This window comes from Myxocyprinus asiaticus, chromosome 14 (genome assembly GCF_019703515.2).
Source record: "Myxocyprinus asiaticus isolate MX2 ecotype Aquarium Trade chromosome 14, UBuf_Myxa_2, whole genome shotgun sequence".
NCBI classification, from domain to species: domain Eukaryota; kingdom Metazoa; phylum Chordata; class Actinopteri; order Cypriniformes; family Catostomidae; genus Myxocyprinus; species Myxocyprinus asiaticus.
This window is the reverse complement of record NC_059357.1, coordinates 7205243-7226375: the sequence shown is the minus strand read 5'-3', so window position 1 is coordinate 7226375 and position 21133 is coordinate 7205243. Positions and strand designations below refer to the sequence as shown.

At 35.9% G+C, this 21133-nt stretch overlaps 1 protein-coding gene across 1 annotated transcript; it reads right to left on the bottom strand.

The window, feature by feature from the left end:
- Window positions 1-119: 119 nt before the first annotated feature.
- LOC127451742 (low-density lipoprotein receptor-like) lies at window positions 120-16008 on the bottom strand. The gene is made up of 18 exons (XM_051716649.1): window positions 15782-16008; window positions 11623-11745; window positions 9794-9916; window positions 9098-9475; window positions 8840-8962; window positions 8620-8742; window positions 7621-7740; window positions 7180-7305; window positions 6909-7080; window positions 6554-6781; window positions 5861-5979; window positions 5564-5703; window positions 5326-5467; window positions 4277-4420; window positions 3912-4106; window positions 2430-2510; window positions 2159-2322; window positions 120-1776 (listed from the first exon to the last, which is right to left on the bottom strand). Exons 1-18 carry the CDS (start codon window positions 15864-15866, stop codon window positions 1744-1746), a joined length of 2619 nt encoding a protein of 872 aa, XP_051572609.1. The 5' UTR covers window positions 15867-16008; the 3' UTR covers window positions 120-1743.
- Between the last annotated feature and the right edge of the window lie 5125 nt (window positions 16009-21133).

Sequence of the window (21133 nt, the reverse complement as noted above, 5' to 3'; positions counted from 1 at the left end):
TCTCTTAAGTATCTGCTTCTTTTAATCAAAACGGTGATTTTTTTTTTTTTAGGCAGTGTATTTAGCTGCACAGGAAAAATAATGATAGTTGTTCAAAAATTACATTAGGACAATCTAAATAAAAGCATTCAAAATGTTTTTATTTCCAGTACTCACAGGTCAAGAACAATTGTGATTGGCTTTCCGAAAAATGCATTGGTCCTATACAAATGCAAACATGAATAATTTGTTAAACTACATTAATTAGTCCATAAAAATAATAATATATAAATTCTTTAATTCTAAAAAACTGTTCCCACACAAACAAAATCAGATATGGTACACAGAAAAGAAAGCTAATTATCAACCAAAAATGTAGATTGTAAAAATAAATAAAACATTTCTTTATATACAAGACTGTATACTTATAATAGAAATTTGGCTTAAAAGTATGCAACACTAAACATATTTACATACAAGAATACATTATGTACACATTCACATGGAGAATGTAAAACAATTGCAAGGAAAAGTTATTATTAATCTTATTGAAGCAACTCCATTAAAGCAATTTAAAAAATGACAGAATGCATCACCTCTAGAGTGACATCTAAAACAGTCAAGTCAACATTTAACAGGCAAAACCATGGATGGCTCTTCATTGATTACTTCTATAAAACAAACTATGGTATTTGTTTTGATTTGTTAAAATAGTAGCCTAAACACATTTTGAAACTACAATTAAGTAAAAGTAAAATTCCCTCAATCTACTAAATAAATGTAGTATTAATCTAAACATAATACAGCTATATAACTACAGTTAGTGCTATATAGTTAAAGCTTGGTACATTTATGTAAGTAATCATTTGTGCCTGAGATAATGCAAAATGTTGAACTGGATATAATCACATATAGTGATAAACAAAAATCTATTTCAATACTTCATATGAAAAAATAACCGATTCCTATAGCTACACACTGAGCCGGTGTTGGACAGACAGAAGGTTATTTTAACTTGAACCATTAACTAGCAGTTTCAGATGTAACCCTGACCATTTTAGCACAAAAAACTTGAGTTGTTCAGAAAAAGGTGTAAACAAAGACATAAAGACCTTAGGAACAATTTGGCTTAAGTACTGCTTCTCATAGTAAATGGTCCATTTCAGATTTATGCTGAAATGCTTCTTGGGCATGAAAGACTTTTTCATTCTAGAAGCCAATTCATAATATTCAATGTACTGCAGCATAAGTTATGAATTAGATTCATTTATGAATGAGCATACTGACTTTGATGATTTGTCATCAATCACTAAAAAAAAAAGCACAAGTGCATTCACATTTTTGTAATCACTGCTAACACATACAATATTTACAATAACTTATTGTGGACACCTCCTGAAAATAAAACCTTGATTCGTAAGTGCTGTTAAAAATATAGCTATATGTCTCATTTTTAAATCATTTATATATAGAGAAGTGCCATGATTTATATATAGATAAGTGCTATCATTAATACAGAAAGAAGTGCTATCATTTATATAAAGGGAAGTGCTAAGTTGAGGTTGTTGTTGTCTGAGGTTTCTTTGTTACTTTAGACTAAAACTAGCAGCACTGGAATGTTTTTGCATCAAGAATTGACAAAGTGGTTTGTGTGGACTCTCCATCATTCCCCAAATGTTTCTTTTGACCTCCAAGTATGTAAGATGTAAAATATGGCTCTTTTCCAGTCAGTTTCAGCATTTGATCTCAATGTCAATTTCATCATCAAATTTCATCATCAAGACTCACAATCTGCCGCTGTAAAAAATGAATTATTATTAGAAATTTCAAAGCCATTATCTATTACACCAGACAGTCGTCTAATGTATCCTTATTTTTACTGTATAGTAACAATGTACGTTTTGGGGATTTTTCCGCACATTTGTTTGTGCAGCAGGCAAAAATCAGTAGTCAGTTTGGTTAGAAAAGAAATAGCCCTTCTCTCCTCTACGAGCTGCACAATTTGACTATCGTTCATCCTCAGAAAGCACCACTAATAAGCTGATAAATTCAACAATGCCCTAACACATTACTGTAGCTGAGGCTAATATGCTAATGCTAATATGATAACATGAATTAGACTGTGATATGTAGTCAGTATTTAGTGGATATTTTTTATAAAGTAATGATAACATCTTACCTGTGGGTAAAAGTAGCCATCAGTACTGTTGTTTCTGCATAAGTGCACCTGGTCTTCAGTAGTTTTTTGATAAACCGGATTATCAAAGTGAATGCTGTTGGTATTTTTCTGTCGCCACTTTCTCCAGAACATCACAGCACCAACCGCAACCAAACATAGGACAACTTTAAGAAGAAAATAAGACATTCCAATTAGAACTGGGTTGAACTTTTAAAAGTTTTGAATAGTAACCTGACTTTGCCTATTTAAAAATTCAGTTTGAAGCACTTACCAAGAGGCACTAAAATGTACAGGGCTAACGGAGTTGAAGGCGATATTTTTGAGATGGCTTTTACATCCCTGTAGTGCTCATCTGTGGGGAAAATCACAATAATTTGAAGCCATATTATTTTCATTATTAAACAACATGTAAACAGTTCTCGTAAATTTCCACTTAAGAGTTGTTCACATTAGCTGCAATTCCATCCAACTATTTTTATCCATTTTCAAAATGCGCATAAGAAATCCTGAATGGAAACGCTTGATATGCGAATAAACTCTCAAAATTTGCACATAACAAATCCTGAATGGAAAAGCTTACCTGAATGGAAACACTTGATATGCGAATAAACTCTCAAAATTTGCATAAAATGTAATTCGCTAGGAGGAGGTGGATTTTCTAGAGTTCCGCATTAGTTAAAATGAGCATTAAAGTGAAGGAAACAGCTTATTTGCATGAAAGATGATGTGTCATGACCATTTGTAAAGCGCGATGGCAATGCGCTTGTTGGGTGGTATAGGTGTGCGAGAGTTTGACGTGACTGGCTCAATGAAAGGTACGACCATGGCCCACAATTCTTCAAACGTAGCTCTGTTAGTAGAAAGTGCTTCACCCACTTGTTAAAGTGGGTCCTCACAATCCACCAGAACTGTTTTGAGCGCGGGCGCTCCTAGGCATCTGGAGGCTGTTGGCGAATGGGAAAAGCCATTTAAGCCCTCATTATGTGAGCTATTGCACTTATTCTGCGATGCCTCCTGGCAGCATTTAATAACATAATGTACTTTTTTTTATTATTACAGCAAATACAACTCTCCCCGAAGCAAAGAGTTCTTTCAGCTGCTCCATGACAAAAAGGCAGGCTCCCTCAAGATAATGAAGATAATGCGCATTTGCAGTACATGGAAACGTGCAATGTTTTGCATTTTCTTTAGTCTAATTTTCAGAAATGTGCATTAAAAATGCAAAATATATTGATGGAAACCCAGCTATTGACAGTGATTTGCAGCGACAAAATAACCAGAGGTCTTTCATTTAAAGTGATGGTTGGTGATCTGAGGTGACATGAGTTGCGAAAACAACTTTATGCAGATGTGGCGACCATTTGCCATCTTTCTTCTGGCTGCCCTAATCCATCTATTTTTTTCCTATTTTGTTAGTCATGGAAACGAAATAGTGACTTTTTTCCTTTTTTTTTTTTTTTTTTTTGGAGCAAATGGGAAGGCAAAAATGATTTTTGTTATGGGCTCCCATTTACCGCTATAAAAGTTTACCCAGCTATAGTTCCAAACTCTGAAATGTGAAAAGAGTCCATATGAACACCTACTAGATACCAACAGTACACCAGCTTGGTGACCTCCAGTAATTTATTCGCTGTGAATGTCCCTTTAGGTTTAAAATGAATTTGCCAGGAAAAGGAGCCAAAGACCAAGACATTAGACCAAACTTAAAATCCCTAGAGCTGGTAATGATCTAGTCACTGGATCTTACACATACCTGTCTGGGTGGATAATGGAAGTTGAGTAGTGGTTTGGAATGGCTTGGTAGAGGCAGCTTGGATGGTGGGTTTGCTAGGGATCATAGGTATAGGAGTGGGAGTAGTAGAAGGTTTTGGTGACATCTTTGAAGGTACTTGAGGATGACTAGTTGTAAACATTTTGGGTCTAACAGGAGCTGCTGGTGTTACAACAGCTGTTCAAATTAAAATAGAAAGGTCAAGTGTAAAAATCAAATAGGAATTACATTAAATATAATAAAATTGTTTTTTGTGTACATAAATGTTCTTGATTTAAGGGTAAAACCTCATCCCAGTTTTAACAACCAGCACCAAAGCTGATCGTAAGCATGCCAGTGAAACTTGCCTGGAACACATTTTCGCATGTCTTTGGCCAGCATCATGTTGTCTGGGCAGGCACAAGTGTACTTGGGTGAAAATCTATTGACTTGAGGGGCAGCCAGGCACAGGAACTCACACCCACCATTGTTGACCCTGCACCAGTTTATTCCTGGAAGGACATTGAAAAATAATTTTGCTGGAGACTATTTGCTGTGTTGCATTTTAAACAGAAACCAACTGCTTGTAGGACACAATGTGGTGTGTTCATTGAGTAAATCGTTTACATGCACAGTAATAATTCGATGTTTGCATAGTTGAGCTACACTCTATATCTATCTGTCCAAGTATACATGACACAATAGGCATTATAAAATATTTGAAGGAAGGACATCAGCTAAAGAAGTACCATAATTACGGCTGGGTATTGATTTCCTGATTTGATTCAATTCTGATTCACAAGCTCCCGATTTGATTAGATTCCAGTTCATTTGGGTTTATTTCAGTTTTAAGGTCCATTTTGCTTACATACGAAAGAAATTCTCTCTTAGCTGTTTATTGTATAAGGGACCTTCTAACTTGGTACATTACATCTTTAGACACTTGCAATGAGTCAAACCAAACTTTTACGCTTAACACGGTGCTAAACTTCTTTGCCACTATACTACTTGATTACTGGTGAGTGAAATCTGAAAAATGACCAGCCAGTGGCAAATCACAAACATTTTAGTCGCATAGAGTGAAATTTGGTTGCATATATAAGGGATTTACTCACAGCGATGAAGATCACGATTAATCCTAAAATCTATATTTTTACCCAGCCCCACCAGTAATACACATCGTGTTACTTCGGAGTTTCGAAAATGTCGCACAACGATGAGGCCAACTGTGGTCCGATGAATGTGTATACATGCTGGAGGAAGCCAAGCTACAGTCGCATTATCTAGGTCTCTTAGTCCGACTTTGCAAAAATCAGACTGGTATGACTTCAACTCTTAAAGTGCATGTAAACATACTGACTAAGAAGTTACAAACAAAACTCAAATGTATGCCTATGTACTGCAATAACTAACATACCTTTAGGTTGTTTGAGGTTGTGGTACAGGACAAGGTCTTCTGGGGATGAGAGATGTTCTGCTACTCTTGTAATGTCTCTGCCCGTCACACGATTTGCACTTAGAATTGCATTGTTGCTTACATCCGTCCAGAACACTTTTTCCTAAAGACAAAGGGTATTCTCGAGTAAGCGTTTAGAAGATGACCTCCTAAACAAGGTCTTCAAGCAATAAGTTTAAATAGGTTTTGAAACTGTTACCTCAAAGACAGTGAGACCCAGAGGGTGGGCGAGTTTGCCCTGGTCTATGATTATTGTCCGACGGCCATCTCCCTGCACACTGATACTAGAGAGTGTGTGTAGTTTGGAGTCAACCCAGTACAGACGCTGGTTTAACAGGTCTAGGAATGGGGAAGAACGAGAAAGCAAGACCACGGTTATGAAATGTACACTTTAGGCACAAAGCTCTGCAAGGTTTGAGAAGATAAACCCTCTAGTGACTAAAATCCTAGTTGCTGATCTGTAATGCGACAGTTAAGCAGGACGACGAGTTCATACCAAGGGTTATTCCATTGGGCCAGAAAATGTTATCCGTAACCAAGGCACTGCGGTCTCCTCCATTGAGACCTCCCCTCTCAATCTTGGCTGGTGTACCCCAATCAGTCCAGAACATGAAGCTAAAATGTATTAGAGAAGGTTTAACATGTTATACAACTTGGCAATGTACACCTTGTAAGAATACCTTCTAAAGGGTTGCATTCGCATTTAAAAGGTACAATTTCAGTTGACATTTGTGGTTGAAACATACAACTGTAAGTTACTTGTGGAGGAACTTTGTTTTATTCTTTACATCAGTTGTGCTATGGTACTGCTCTTCTACGCGAATTAATCTGATGGTTTAAGGTATACACATGGCTGCCTGTGATCACCATATCAGAGGGGATCGGACTAGCTACTGATAGTAATAAGAAAGTCCTACAAGAAATATAAACAAAAAATGTAATCTGAGCAGGAAAGTCTGCCATTGGACCTTTGTTCTGGACATGAAGTAAACACGCAAGGACGAATAACGGAAGCCTGAAATTTGCCGCCAAGTCAAATCCGACAGCTCTGAATATAAAATCAATATTGTAGTCTTAGGATAGTGACTCAGGGCAAGGCAATTCTAACGAAAGTTTCAATGAAAAATCCTCCGTAGTGTACTTTTGATGTCCCCATAAACTGGTACTGAGTTTCTAGGACTTGACGTACTTCTTTATAGGGTCGACCACAATAGCACGTGGCTTGGATAGGTTTTCTTTGAAGAGTGTCTTGCGTCTGCTTCCATCCACTGTTGCCACAGAGATGGCACCTTGAATACTATCCGTCCAATAGATGTTTCCGTGGATCCAGTCAACAGCGATACCTTCAGGTGCATTTAAGCCACTGCTAATCACAACACTGTGTTGGGAGGAGTCATCTGCAGTATCCACTGGTGCTCTAGGAAAGTATGACAAAACATGACATAGGGTAACATGTTGGGTACTTCGCAAATGATCCAGAGACCCAAGTATCGAAGAGGTATTTCTGAAGTTTCTGACTAAGACTCCAAAGATTCTCTCCTTACCTGTATATCTTCTTGAGGGAAAGATCTGACCAGTAGATTTCTTTGGTTGCAATATTCATGTCCAATGCTACAACGTTCTTTAGGCGGGGAATTACTTGAGTATACTCGCTACGATCCAGGGTCATCTTTCTCACCTCGTGACGATTGGTGAAAAATAGGTACGCAATGGTTCCTTTAGAATCAGACAAAGAAGGGAACAATGTACTGTGTTTGCTTAAGTCTTATTGTACACTACCATGGAAAATGGCCATTTGCAATTATAAAATTGTACCAATAGCTTTGCAGGCCTTGCTGGCAGGATCCATCTGGTAGCCTTCCTCACACTCACACTTGTAACTGCCCACCTGGTTGACGCAAATTTGGCTGCAGGTGTCTGGGTTGGCGCACTCATCGATGTCTGAAAATTAAACAAAAGTTTGGGCTAAAAGTTAAATGGTCATGATAACAACTGTTGCATCAGAATGGCGTGAGCCTCACCACTGACTCATGATAGGAAGAAAAAGCATGGACTTACTGGACAAACTCTAACCTGACTCATGCCATTGAGTAATTTACAGAATAGCTGAAAAAAGCAAATAAGTTTGAAGTCCAGATTAAATCACTCTTTGATTTGGATTTGCATCAAATTTAGTTATCAGAAGTAAAATGTACTCCGACCAGTTTTTCAATGCATCTATAAGCCTCAGTATGGGAACCAGTTTTAGTTTCTTACCTTCACAACGTCTCTTGTTCACCAAACGGAAGCCGGTGGGACACAAGCACTCATAACCAATCTTCAAGTCATTACAGATATGGGAGCAACCTCCATTATTGTACAGACACTCATTCGAATCTGTGGATTTGAAATGGCAGATGCTGTTTGCAACCTAGTGTAAAATTAACATACTGTTTGCATTCAGGTGGTGTATTCTATTCATGCTGTGGTGTAACTATTGGCTTGCTGATTCATTCCAGCCAGGATATGTTAACTAACTAATAACTATGCTAGCTAACATAATCTCTAACGTATAATTAACATTAAAAACATGCCTTGAAACGTTATTTATGCAATTTAGGTGTAAGCAGTAACTATGTGAGCCACACACTTAATAATATTAGCTAGCTAGCTTTCTAGATGACTCATAGCAGCCCTGATATGTTAACTAGCTAATAAAGATGCTAGCTAACATTAGCTCTAATTTATGGTTAGCTACATAATTAATGTCACCAAAAAAACAAAAAAAAAAGCCTTGCAGTGTTACCCTTATGAAAATCGAGAGTTCGTGGCAAATTTGCTGCAAACTTTCCACAAATTCGCCACTGAAAATTTTCACATACAAATTAGCTTTGCGGCAAACTTTCTGCAAAATGTCCATTGTTGCCAAAGGTTTGCCAGAGGTGTACTATCGGCAAAGAGCTGCAAAAGTCTGGCAAACATTTTCGGCAAATCAAAAGCTAATTTGCATGTGAAAATAATTTGCTGCAAGTTTATGGTTGTTTAGATTTTTGTAAGGGTACTTATCCAGTGTCATGCATGTAGTTGTGTTAAAACGCAGGTACTGTACATGCAAAACTATTATAGCCTACTATTTCAAAAAATATAATTACTAAGCTGTAGCTAGCTAACACAACATTTCAACAGGACTTTGATGGGTCAAAATCAAATCAGACGTTATGAAGATTCAGATCTGCATAAAGGTAATGTGTGTCCTTAAATGTTGAATTTACTAACCACACTCTCGTAATGGCTCGTCGGACCAATCCCTACAGTCACGCTGCTTGTCGCAAACCTTTTCCATGCTGATACATTCACCGCTGCGACACTTAAACCTGTTTGGTGCTTCACAATGGGTTGCTGAAAATCAGAGGAGAAAAATAAAAAAACATCAGAATAACACAATGCATGTAATTAGGATATGAAGTATGTAAAAGGCATAATTTGTATGACTCACCATTTACACAGCCCAGCTCATCACTTAAATCTTTGCAGTCGTATACATGGTTGCACTGCCGGATGCCATGGATACAAGATCCGTCACCACATTGGAACTCATCCGGTCGGCATGTAGGCAAGGCTGTTCATATGGGAAAAGCAATTGGCTACATACTAATTATAAACACATCAGAATAAGTATACGGTGCTTCTAAACTTAGCGCAGTAGTTTCTCAGCTCTTAAAATAATTTTCTGTTGATGTTTTTATTTTCTTACAGCAGTTTTTCTCATCCGAGTGATCCAAACAATCTGCTCCCCCATCACATTTCCAGCTACTGTGTATGCATTCCCCACTGCCACATTGGAACTCCATAGATGAGCAGGGATTTCTCAGAGCCGTAGACACCCTTGGACCACATTTCTGTTGCCATTCATCTGAGCCGTCATCACAGTCGACGTCTCCGTCACAGACCCACAGTCGAGGCACACACTGTGAGTTGTTGCACCTAAAGGAGCTGGAGCTACAGGTGGTTGGTGGACAGGAGACTTCATCACTTCCGTCATCACAGTCTGCCTCTTCATCGCACACAAATGCAGTTGACACACACTGGCCACTGCTGCACCGGAATTCACCATTCAAACACTGCCGAGGAGCTGTAAATAGAGACAGAAAGAAAGTAATGAAGGATTTGAACACATATGCACATTGGCATAAACATGGAAATGTACATAAATTAATTAAAGGTATAATTAACCCAAAAAAATGCATTCTGTTGTCATTTACTCACTCGTGTCTGCTTAAAACAGTGGTCCTGGGCACAGTTCACAAGGATTAACGAATGGTTCACAATTGGTATGAACGCAATTCAGCTTAATTTCGCGAAAGCGAACCGCTATTGATTTGGAATCAAACTCGAGATCAGACCAGTCACTCGAAGCAAGTGTGAAAACAGCCAAAGTGATGTCACTCACCACAGCCATCCTCATCTGCTCCATTCTCACAGTCTGCCTTGCCATCACACTTCCAGCTCTTGGGCACGCACTGGTTGAGTCGCCCACCACAGCTGAATTCAGAGGGTCTGCAGGTTTTGGCCACTGAGAGAGCAAAACGAAAATGAATCAGAAACTGAGAATGCACTTTAAGGGAATAGTTCACCCAAAAATGAAAATTCTCATCATTTACTCATCCCTCATCCCAGATGTGTATGTCTTTCTTTATTCTGCTGATCATAAATGAAGATTTTAAAAAGAATATCTCTGTACATCCATACAATATAAGTAAATGGTGACCAGAACACTGAAGGCCCAAAAAGCATATAAAGGCAGCATAGAAGTAATCTATAAGACACCAGTGGTTAAATCTATTGACCTGTTTCATGTGACTCACTGTATGACCACACTGCCATGTTTGTGACCAAAATTACATTTACTTTCAATGTGCTGCAGTGTGGAATGCAACAAAAGCCGGCTACATTTTTGTTTCTATTTATAAATCATGAAAAGGTGATACTGCTGTTTACTTACGATTTAATTAATACGATTGTGTTTCAACAAAGTTTCATCTTTTAAGTGACACAGCTTCATTTCACCAAAGTCAAGCAGTGATGAAGGGAGAGTGTGTCTTTGCTCATTTATTTAGACATGTCAGTTATCTGTACACGTGTCAATTATATTAATAACATCATCGATTTGGATACAATTAAACTGGAAATGCACATAGGATGATGTTATTCATAACTCCCAGACTGTATAAAGGTATGTCATAATTGTAACAAATTGCAATAAATAAAAAAGCCCTTTAATGCCAATATATAGTATGTATTTATTGTGTATGTACTAATGTTAGTTAATAAACAACAAATCATAAGATCATGAAGCACAGACATTATTCACACCACCAGAACACAATGTAAACATAACTCATTTTCACTAATATGCCTCTTTCTGTGTATTCTTCATGAGTTAAAAGTAGCTCTTACATTCATACAGATGGGATCATATGTCTTGTAATATTTGGACCAAATCAGAGCAGAAAACAACACAAACATTTGTTACTTCTGAATGAGAGACGTTTACGGTGATGTACCGTAACAGGTCAATATCCCCAGAAGCATTATGATAAGTGTGGGTGAAAAACAGATCAGTAGGTGGTGATATGCACTTAAATATTAATCTGATTCTCACCCACACCTATCATATTTCTTCTGAAAACATGGATAAAACCACTGGAGTTTTATAGATTAATGTTATGCTGCCTTTATGTGCTTTTTGAACCTTCAAGTTTCTGGCCACCATTCACTTGCATTAAATGGACCTACAGAGCTGAAATATTCTTCTAAAAATCTGTTTTCAGCAGAAGAAAGAAAGGCATACACATCTGGGATGGCATGAGGGTGAGGAAATAATGAGAGAATTTGGGGTAAACTATTCCTTTAATGGCAAATTAAACCAATAATGGCAACTAGTCACAGCCTTCTTTTTGTATTTTTTTTCTCTTTCATCACATCATACACCAACTTCAGCAAGTCAGCAGTTACTTAGTGTAGTTTATTGTAAAAGCAATAAGTTACAGTATATTGTAGTTTATGGAGCCCTATAGACAGAGGGATAGTTCCAGGTACTTTCCACTCTTTTTTAGACATTTTACATTATTTAAAGCTGCAGTGTATAACCAGTGGAGCAAGTTTAGGGTGGGAGTACCTTTTGGTCTAAACTGGGGGAGTTTAAAAAGTCATTATTTTGCTATTCTGTTTGGTGCTGCTAGTGGCACAGAAATTCCACATAGGAAGACGTTCACTTACAGCAGGCAGCAGGAAGTTCGTCAGTGCCATCACCACAGTCATCAGATTCATCACAGATCCATCTGGATGTGATACACTTTCCATTGCCACACTGATATTGCCGAGGATCACAAGTCATGAAACCTGTCAGACAGAGACACAAAGTCAAGTGTAACTAAAAGAGTTCTATTGGTAGTACTAAAATAGTAATTACTAATTAATTCGTTTGAGTTGTTAGACATAGTCCCTGCATCCAAAATCATGTACTGTCACAGTATGTACTGTATTTGATGAAGGATGCACGTCTTGGCCGGTAAAACAGTGCGTTCTTTAGGTATGCATACGAGTATAAAAGATTCCGGACATAATTCATCTGGGGACGTGGGTATTGACCCAAGACCCGAATATATGACATAATAATAACAACAGTGAAAATAATTAACACTGGTTTTGTTAAACAAGCACCAACTTGGGTGGAATGTGTCCCCCTCAGTGTTTATAGTGATTAAGGCGCTGCATAAAACTTGACTTTATTTTAAATGGCTGACTTTCAATTACTGTTCAATAGACGTAACCCTTCAAATGGACTGTGCTAAATCAATCAAACAAAGACATCTAAGAATGCTTACACTAACCAACCATCATCTTAACTCTGCTTTCTAAAGGGGAATAGTCATGTGACACTCATTAGAGTGTATATTCAAAGTTTTTTAAGGGAATAATGAAGTGTTGAGGTCTCTCTTTTGATATCTCAGGCCATGGCTCAATGAATCTGGGTCACCTATTTTTGACAATAAACAGGGAGGTAGAAAATGGATCTGATCACTGATTGTTCAATCAATTCATAATGAAATCCATAACTATAATATCATGACACTATATTTTAAGACTTTCTTCAGCAAACAGCCATTAAATTATGGACCATGGCATCTTTTCCCTATTATCACACAAGCAAGAGTGCTGATATTCAGTACAACCCTACAGTTGTGAGTGTGAAATTGCTTTTATACAATATTCTTATAAACAAGAAGTAAATATCAAGTAACTTACATTTTAAACATAATATGCCCAGTTATTTTGACTACTTTTGCTTCACTTACTGTATGAAAATAGTTACAAACGAAACCAAAGCAGGATCAGCTTTTTCATGTCAAAGCAACACACAGACTGAAGAATTTTGGAAAACTCCGTAAAACAGAAGCAACAGCAATATGATAAAGACACCAATGTTCATTTCATTTATTAATAATAATTATCAAACATTTTTCTGCATGTAATGTAGTTCATTAGCCTAATTGTAGGCTGTTTATGGTTATAGCACCATAAAACTGCCGCATTATAATAGAATTCAACTGATGTGTGGTCACGTGCGTGTATATCAGCTACTGTATATCAGCTAGTTTACAAAGGCTTTAAAGGAGGCTCATCTAATTAGAATTCAGGGTTGGTACTATCTGTTTTGTAATGCAAATATGAACATAAACTGATCAATTATTACACAAATGCAACATTATACACACAGGTCTTATCAGTATGGCAAGACAAACCTGTTGTTGCTCAGATACTGTTGCTAAAGATCTTAAAGGGATATTTAAACTAAAAATTAAAATTAATTTACTCACCCTCATGTTGTTTTAAACCCGTATGACTTCCGTGGAACACAAATGGAAAAATTTTGTGGTTGCCCTTTTCCAGTGCAATTCTAATGGAAGGGGATTGAGGCTTTAAAACTTAAAAACAAAGCAAAATGGCATACATTTTCTGTTTGTCACACAAACCTATTGTATGGCTCTAATTGATGCATATATATCGCTTGAGTTGATATTAGAGGTCTACCCATAGTGGATTTTGTCGATACCAATAACTAAGGTGGTGTGAAAGGCCAACAACCAATTAAATGGCAGATTATTTTGAAAATCGATTTATAGACTATCAAAAACTTTTCTTATTCTTTTCTTACCATGGTGGGCAAAGAAAAAGAGTCCAAAATGAATAAAATCCCATATGTATTTTATTCAACCAAAATCCCAATAATAAGCAGAAAAAAATGAAGATTTAGTGCATAACGTGGGACTTTTAAGTATAAACAAGCCCGAAACACACCAGGGACTCTTATTTTTATCGGCAAAAAAGATTTGTGCAGATAACCGATAGTCCAAAAGCAACTATCGGCACCGATTAATCGGTAAAACCAAAATATCGGTCTACCTCTAGTCGTATTTATGACCACTTATGATACTTTTATGAAGCAGTCCTCATTCGCTTTCATTAAATGCAAGAAGGCACAAAAGAAAATCATATGGTTATATGGAACAACATGAGGATGAATAAATTATGACAGAACATTAATTTTTTTGGGTAAACTATCCCTTTAATACTCCTTCAAACACAATAAAAACTCTGTTTATGACCTTGGGTTGACATCATACATCACCACTCCGAAGCAAAATGAAGTGTTCTTTGTTTACAAAAGATGTTAATTACTGCTTCAACCATTCTGGTGGCCACAGGTTGCAACGTGGCAATGTATCTTTTTTCATGTACCTCCCCACACTCTCTCATTGTATGTTATTATCTAAAGTGCCTGCTATTAAGAACATCAAGATTGTAATGGTTGGTGAAAAACACATGGCAGCCAAGCCAAGGATGCAATAAGATTTCATCTGTTGAGAACTACTTAGATCACCATTCAGAATAATTGGAATAAAAAAATTAAATAAAAAAAAAAGTAAAATGCACATTACAGCAATGAGAATATCACAATGCAAATAATAATTTCTCCCTATGGATTTTGGTGTTAAATGTGACCAAAATGTGACCTACATAGGCAAGTTAAGGTGGAATCCATTTCAATTTATTTCTAGAGACAAACTGTTTATTATTAAACTGAAATAGCCGCTTATTTTTAGCATACTATTCAAAGAGTCAAACGGATCCAAAACTACTTACTCAATATTATTTCTAAGCATAATCCAAAGATAGGAAGCCTATCTACAATTATAGCCAAAAATAGCTACAACTTCTCCACCAATTAAAAGGATAGTTCGCCCATAAATTAAGAATCTGTCATAAATTACTTGTTTAGCACTGAAAACAATGCGAACATGCAACGAACTGAAGGTTTGCAATTAAAATTTACTTAAAATTTCTGGTTGCTTCTCAGCAAAACCTATCTTATGGCTTCAGAAGACTTGGAATATGATGCACGAGTCGCATGGACTACTTTTATACTTTTGGGTTCTATCAATTGCCATTGTATTAACAAGACAGTCTGCAATATTAATCAAAACATCTCCTTTTGTGTTCTGCAAATAAAATACAAAAGAAAAAAGAAAAAAGAAGAAAAGAAAGTCATACAAGTTTGGAACAACATGACAGAATTTTCATTATTTGATGAACTATTCCTTTGAGATTCAACTCTAAGAATGCGTTGAATCATCTCTACAATAAAATTAAAGCAACAGCAATGCTATTTGAGTTTACACCAATACAATGCACACAAAACCAACAAAAACAATGGACATGGTCATTATGTGTGTTCTAAACTCTCATATTTCTCTTAAGTCAAGATACATGGGATAAGTAACATTTATGGGTCATGGGTTTGCATGTTTGTGCCAGTTCCAGGTTCCTGGTTTATGTATTGGATCTACTGTATGTGACATCAATACCTTCAAATGATTTAGAACTTCCAGGAAAAGCTGTGCATGAACATACTATGGAATGCTTCCCGTAAGGCAGAGGCATATGTACAGTATGTACAGTATATACAAGGAATGTATATAACACACCAGTATTTTGCCTTGTAGCCTATTTCTAGCAGAGTTGACTGAGAATTAATTAAGGTTGTTCAAATTAGGTCTGGATGATGCAATGATTAGTAAAGGGCAATATTAGCCTTCAAAATAATTCAATAAGAAAATAACTTAATTTAAATAATTTAAATGAAATGAAAAAGGAAAACTTACCATAATGCCTAAAATGATATTATTTAATTTACTTATTATTTTGTAATAAAACAGTGAGAAAAATAATAATGCATTTTTAAACATATTAATTTTTTTATACATATATATTTTTAAATATACTTTCTGTCAAATATAATTAATATCACAAATCATTGTTTTGCGTTTAAATGCTAAATCCTGCATTTATATAAAATAAACTGTTGCTCACTCACCTGTTTGAACAGGAGGAAACAAAGTAACAGCAAGTAACAACATGAATGAAACTTCCACAGTTTTACAATGACCTGTCAAAAACATCCCCTCGTTTCTTTGTTTGTGGTGTATTATAAATCTTTGTATTAAAAAAATCTATTTTAAGTTCTAATAAAGCTCGTGCACTCTTTCTCATGCAACGCTGCGTGCAAATATGTACTTTAGAAAAGGTATACGCAGGTATTTGTGTTGTTGTAGTTGAATCATTCGAATTTGAGGGAGCTTGTGGAGTGGGCGGGGTTTAGTGACGTGGAGGCGGGATATGGTGGTGTGATATAGGGTTTTCATAATCGGGGGGCGGGGGCGTGACCAACTCCGCCCCCGCCAAACCAAACAATTCCATTTCGAAATTCCAAGTATTTTACCAATTTCCAGGTAGAAACGGAGGGAGAAAACTTGAAAACAATCAGCTGCTTATCATTTATGGCGGGAAAAATAACAACAATGTAACTGATGTCATAAGCATAAGTTAAAGCTTTGCTAAATAGGCCTATAAACCGTTATAAACCTGTACATCTGGTCTTCCCTGTCAAACTACCTCTCAAGGTTGAGATATATCTCATAAATAGAAGTCCTATTTGTATTTTGTGACCGGCTATACTATGCAAAAGTGTTCATGTTCCAAGGAACAGAGTAAAAAGAAGCCGCAGTCATAAACATATTATGGCTCAGTCAAACTGGCTAATCGTTAACAGTAGATTCTCAGTTATCTGTTAGAGAGAGTTAAAGACCCTATGAGGCATTTATGTATATTACAAGACTAGAATTACCCCCCAAAAGAAAAACAAACAACACTTTTCTTTAACTTTTAAACAAACAACATTTATTTGAATGTTAAACAAATTAAACCACTGTTATATGAAATCTGTTAATTGTAAATGACTCAAACATCATTTGTTTGAAATTCATAAGTCAAATCAGACATAAGTATCACCAAACAACATAAAGTATGTTATACTGGTCAAGTGACCTACACTGAAAAAAAAAAAAAAAAAAAAAAAATGTGTTGGGTTTACTTAAAATATATATGTAGCTTTTTTGCATCACAATTTTTAAGTAAATTCAACTTATTGTCCTTTTATGTCTGCATAACTAGAAACCTTTGATAAATATGCGCAAATGTTTCAGTTCATTCAACTTTATTTACGTGAAAAGGTATGTCACACGAATAAGATTTAACAACTAATAGCACGTTACTTAATTTATTTGACTAATGAGAAAATGACTGAGGTAACTAAAGATATGCACATTCACATGGATTGAACAGGATTAAACATTAATCACCCTAATGTTGACTTTACACGAAACAACTAATTACAGTAAAACAACATCAATAATACTAAAAAGAGCTAAAATCTTGGTTGCACTTTATTTTACAGTACGTGTACTTTCCATATACTTACAGCGTAACTACATGTACTTATTATGGGTTAAGGTTAGGGTTAGGTTTAGGGTTAGTAGTAATTACTATAGTTGTTGTAATTATGTAGTACATAATGTAGAACAGTACTATAAAATAAAGTGCTACCAAAATCTTTGTCAATTCTTAATAACAAATAATTCAATGCCCCGATAAGTTCCTTTTGACCAAACAAACGTGCTAAAATTATTCAACCACAAGGGCTTATGGGTATTCCCCACAACCTCAGTACTGCACTTGATTGTTTGAGTTAGTAGTACTTAAAATTTTGTAACCAAAGAAGTTCAAGGAACTCTCTTATTTTTCTTTTACTTTGTGTATCACACTAAGTTCACCTTTTAATTGATATTTTATGTTGTACACATTAATGCAAATTTAGTAAAACTAAAAATGTCCAATATATACATTTCTGAGTAGAAGCTATTTATTTTATACGTAATGGTTGTTGAGCAAACAAATTGTTCTTTTCGGTGCATATAAAAGTGCTCAAGCTTATTTAAGAAATTAATTATTGCACTAAAACAGGACTCAGTGTTAAACTAGTGGCTCTAACATCACTGCGCATAACACAGAGACTTCTTAAACTACGGCTGGGACGTTTACCAGAATATCACAATGCTAATGTTTGGTGTGCTATCTAGAATATATTTGTGAGATTATCATGATATTGTAGCTAAATTTTTCGATTGGAATTGAGGTCAAGATATCCACTACAACAGACCACAGCATATTACAGCATGTTTGGGCCTGCTAAGCACAAAAAGAAAGAAAAAAGGAAAAGAAAAAAAGGAAAAGAAAAAAAGTCAAAATTTTAACTTAAGTTACTGAAATTAGGTCAGATGTTATAAACAGACTTTGAAATAAGAGGAAAAAAATATTTGCAAATTTATGTGGGCCCCTTGAACCAGTTCTGCTAAATTCTGTGTTTGTCTTCCATGGGAGTCACACAGTGATCCTTTGGATCAATAAACTACAAACAGAGCAGAAACCTTCACAGTTGCATCTGGTCTAAAAATGAACCTGTTGTGGCTCAAAGAAATTTTACCACCAAATAACTTCACTTTGTGAATGAGAGTAGGCAAAAAAGCTGATGCGACAAAGTCCATACTTATATGAGGTGGTTTTAGTTTACATTTGGATGACTGTGATGCATTGATCCAGCTGGCGGTTAACCGGTAAGAATGATACTGTGTTTAGGATCCATAAACAACCAGATTCTGAAAGCATACTGTAAACATTACTCTCTTTTTTTGGCTAAAGTAGATATATTTGTAGAGTTTTATGGAGAGAAAAAAAAAAGCCAGAGGAAATATTGAAAGGCCATTTCTAATGAGCTAAACAGCCCTTTCACAACAGCATGGCTTAGAAATTTCTATGAAATAGCAAATGAAAAAGTCCAATGTTTGTGTGGAGGGCAGGTGAGGTGAAGTGAGTGTGCTTATCTGTTTTCTTGTTCACTTAAAAAACAGTGTCTCACCCCATCTGAAACTGGATCCACCACCCTGCCAACCCACCAGTCATATCAGAAGTCTCCCGACTTGTCAAAACAGAGAAACAGACATTACAGTTCATATACGTTTTTTGAAAAACAAAAGTTGTTTTCTACTTAAACATGTAAAATGGGTTGCTCTCATGTTTTATGTTGCCAGTAGGTCCCAAAACCTTAAAAAAACAACATGAGGAAAAAACAATGGAAATGAATGATTGACAAAGATTAGTGTCAGCTATACCCCAGAGTCAGAAGCAAAATTTAACTCTGCAAACAGAAAGTGGTAGCAATGTTTTTTCACACTTGTTTGAGGGTTTTAATTGTATTGCTGTTTTGAAATGATATGTGTTGTGAAAAGCGTTGTAAAATGACTTGCTATACAAAAAAGGACTAATAAAAAACAATCGAATACATTCTAAACGGAATATTCTGTCACACTGTAAAAAAGCAAAAAACATGCATTTCTTACCTGTTAACCCCTTAAACTCTGGGGAAATTTTTCACACTCAAAATTAAAAGCTCAACATTCACAAATACTGTGGAGTAATTGCAAACAATTGGTCCCAACTTTGTAAGCATGTAATTCTACTAGATGGCAGCAAAATAATTTTTCCTCTATCACCTTCCATCACAAAATGCCAATCTGAAGTGTAGGTGGTGTTTTAATGCATTTTACAGATGTGCTCGCCCATAAACATTCAGTCTAATCTTCAGTTAATGCACCATCCCCAATAACTCATTGAATATATTGGCCTCTGAGTGGACTACAAGCTCAATCTAGATGTCATTAGAAATCTGAGATTCTCCTCTTTGTGATGATATAAAACATTTGATCACCAATAGTCAATAACACATTTTCCAATGATTTGTTTAGCACACTTTTCCTGCTGGACTGCATATATTGTTCTGGACATTTTAGATATAACATTTGATTATTTACCCAAGCAAGCTTACAGACAGTTAAAAAAAAAAAAAAAAAGCTAATTTTGTAGAAAACTGCCTAAGGTAAAAGCAGATATAAAGTTTTTGGCTACTTGGGGTTTACAGCTGCATTGATCGGCATCTTACACAAATCATATTTCACTTTGTGATTCTTTCGAAAGTCTTTCGAACTGTAGTATTAGCACAACAAAATAAACTTTAATTTAATTTGATATATGTCTTTTCCATTTAAATGCTATGTGAAAGACTTTTATATTCACATTAATATTTCTTCCACATTACCTCTAGGTGGCGCTGATTTGTGACACATATGTTTTCAGCCCATGTTTTGTTATTTTATGTAACATAAATGGAAAATTGATGGTATTCTATGAAAAGTTCAGGTTCTAAGTTTTCAAATTATACCCCATATGCTTGACTTATGTATCCTGGGACTTAAACTTATTTGATATAGTGCCCCTGTCTGATCTGAACATTCAAAAGACTTTTGTTTGTGTGACCTATTTTAGTCAGGTTGGTTCAGTCATATTAAATAATACAGTATCTTTACTTTAGATGTTACCACATGAAGCACATTTTTACGTTATCTGACAAAACATACAGAGCAGAACCCAGTTGTAAACTCTTTATAAGCAAACTCAAAATCTCTTGCCTGACGTGTGATTGTGATATCCCATCGTAGAAATGGGGTGGGAGTTTAACAATAAGGTCTCTGTATTCTCTGAGTGGCCTAGTAACAGAGTGTGCAGGCCCCACCTCCACCTGATTGGATACAGTACATATGTGCACACTGAATACCCACCAAAGTAATGTTTAACTGTAAAAAAAAAAAAATACTGTATTACAGTAATAAAACTCTGTAAACAGCTGAATGCATGACGCTAATAAGAACAATGAGAACGTTATAATTGCCATGAAATTGTCACAATGTAAATTAACTTAAAGGTACTTCCCCCTTTTGATTTTGAGGATGTAATGTGACCTGGACATTGTGACCTGCAGGGAAAGTGTGCAATTGATAAAAAGACTAATTTGCCACACCTTCATTTATAATCACACCTTGCACTAAGAGTAGCAGATGGCCTTTGAGAAAGTCAGGCTATTTAGTTTGCATGAGTAAACATCAACTCAGACCCCAGCTGAAGCATATTAGTCGCATGTACAGTGCAAAGAAAAGGCATTTACTCCTTTGACTTAAACACATTCTATTGTGTTTCAGCATGAAACAAAGAGGTATTTGAGATTTGTACCAATTCCTCAAAACAAAGCACATATTATTATTTTTAAATGTCCTATCTATACAACCCATTTATGAAGTATAGATAGATAGACAGACAGACAGACAGATAGATAGTATATTTTATATACACAATCCACAACTCCCTCAAGGCCTCTCAACTGTTTCCCCTACTAGCTATTCTTGCCTGGCTACTTAATTTTGGAGGGCAGCCAATCTTGGGT

Coding starts and splice junctions, on each gene's coding strand:
- LOC127451742 (XM_051716649.1), bottom strand. CDS start 15,866: ATGTTTTTGACAGGTCATTGTAAAACTGTGGAAGTTTCATTCATGTTG. Junction 7,741..8,619: donor CGAGCCATTACGAGAGTGTG/GTTAGTAAATTC, acceptor TCAAATCCACAG/ATTCGAATGAGTGTCTGTAC. Junction 2,511..3,911: donor TCCATTATCCACCCAGACAG/GTATGTGTAAGA, acceptor TTTTCCCCACAG/ATGAGCACTACAGGGATGTA.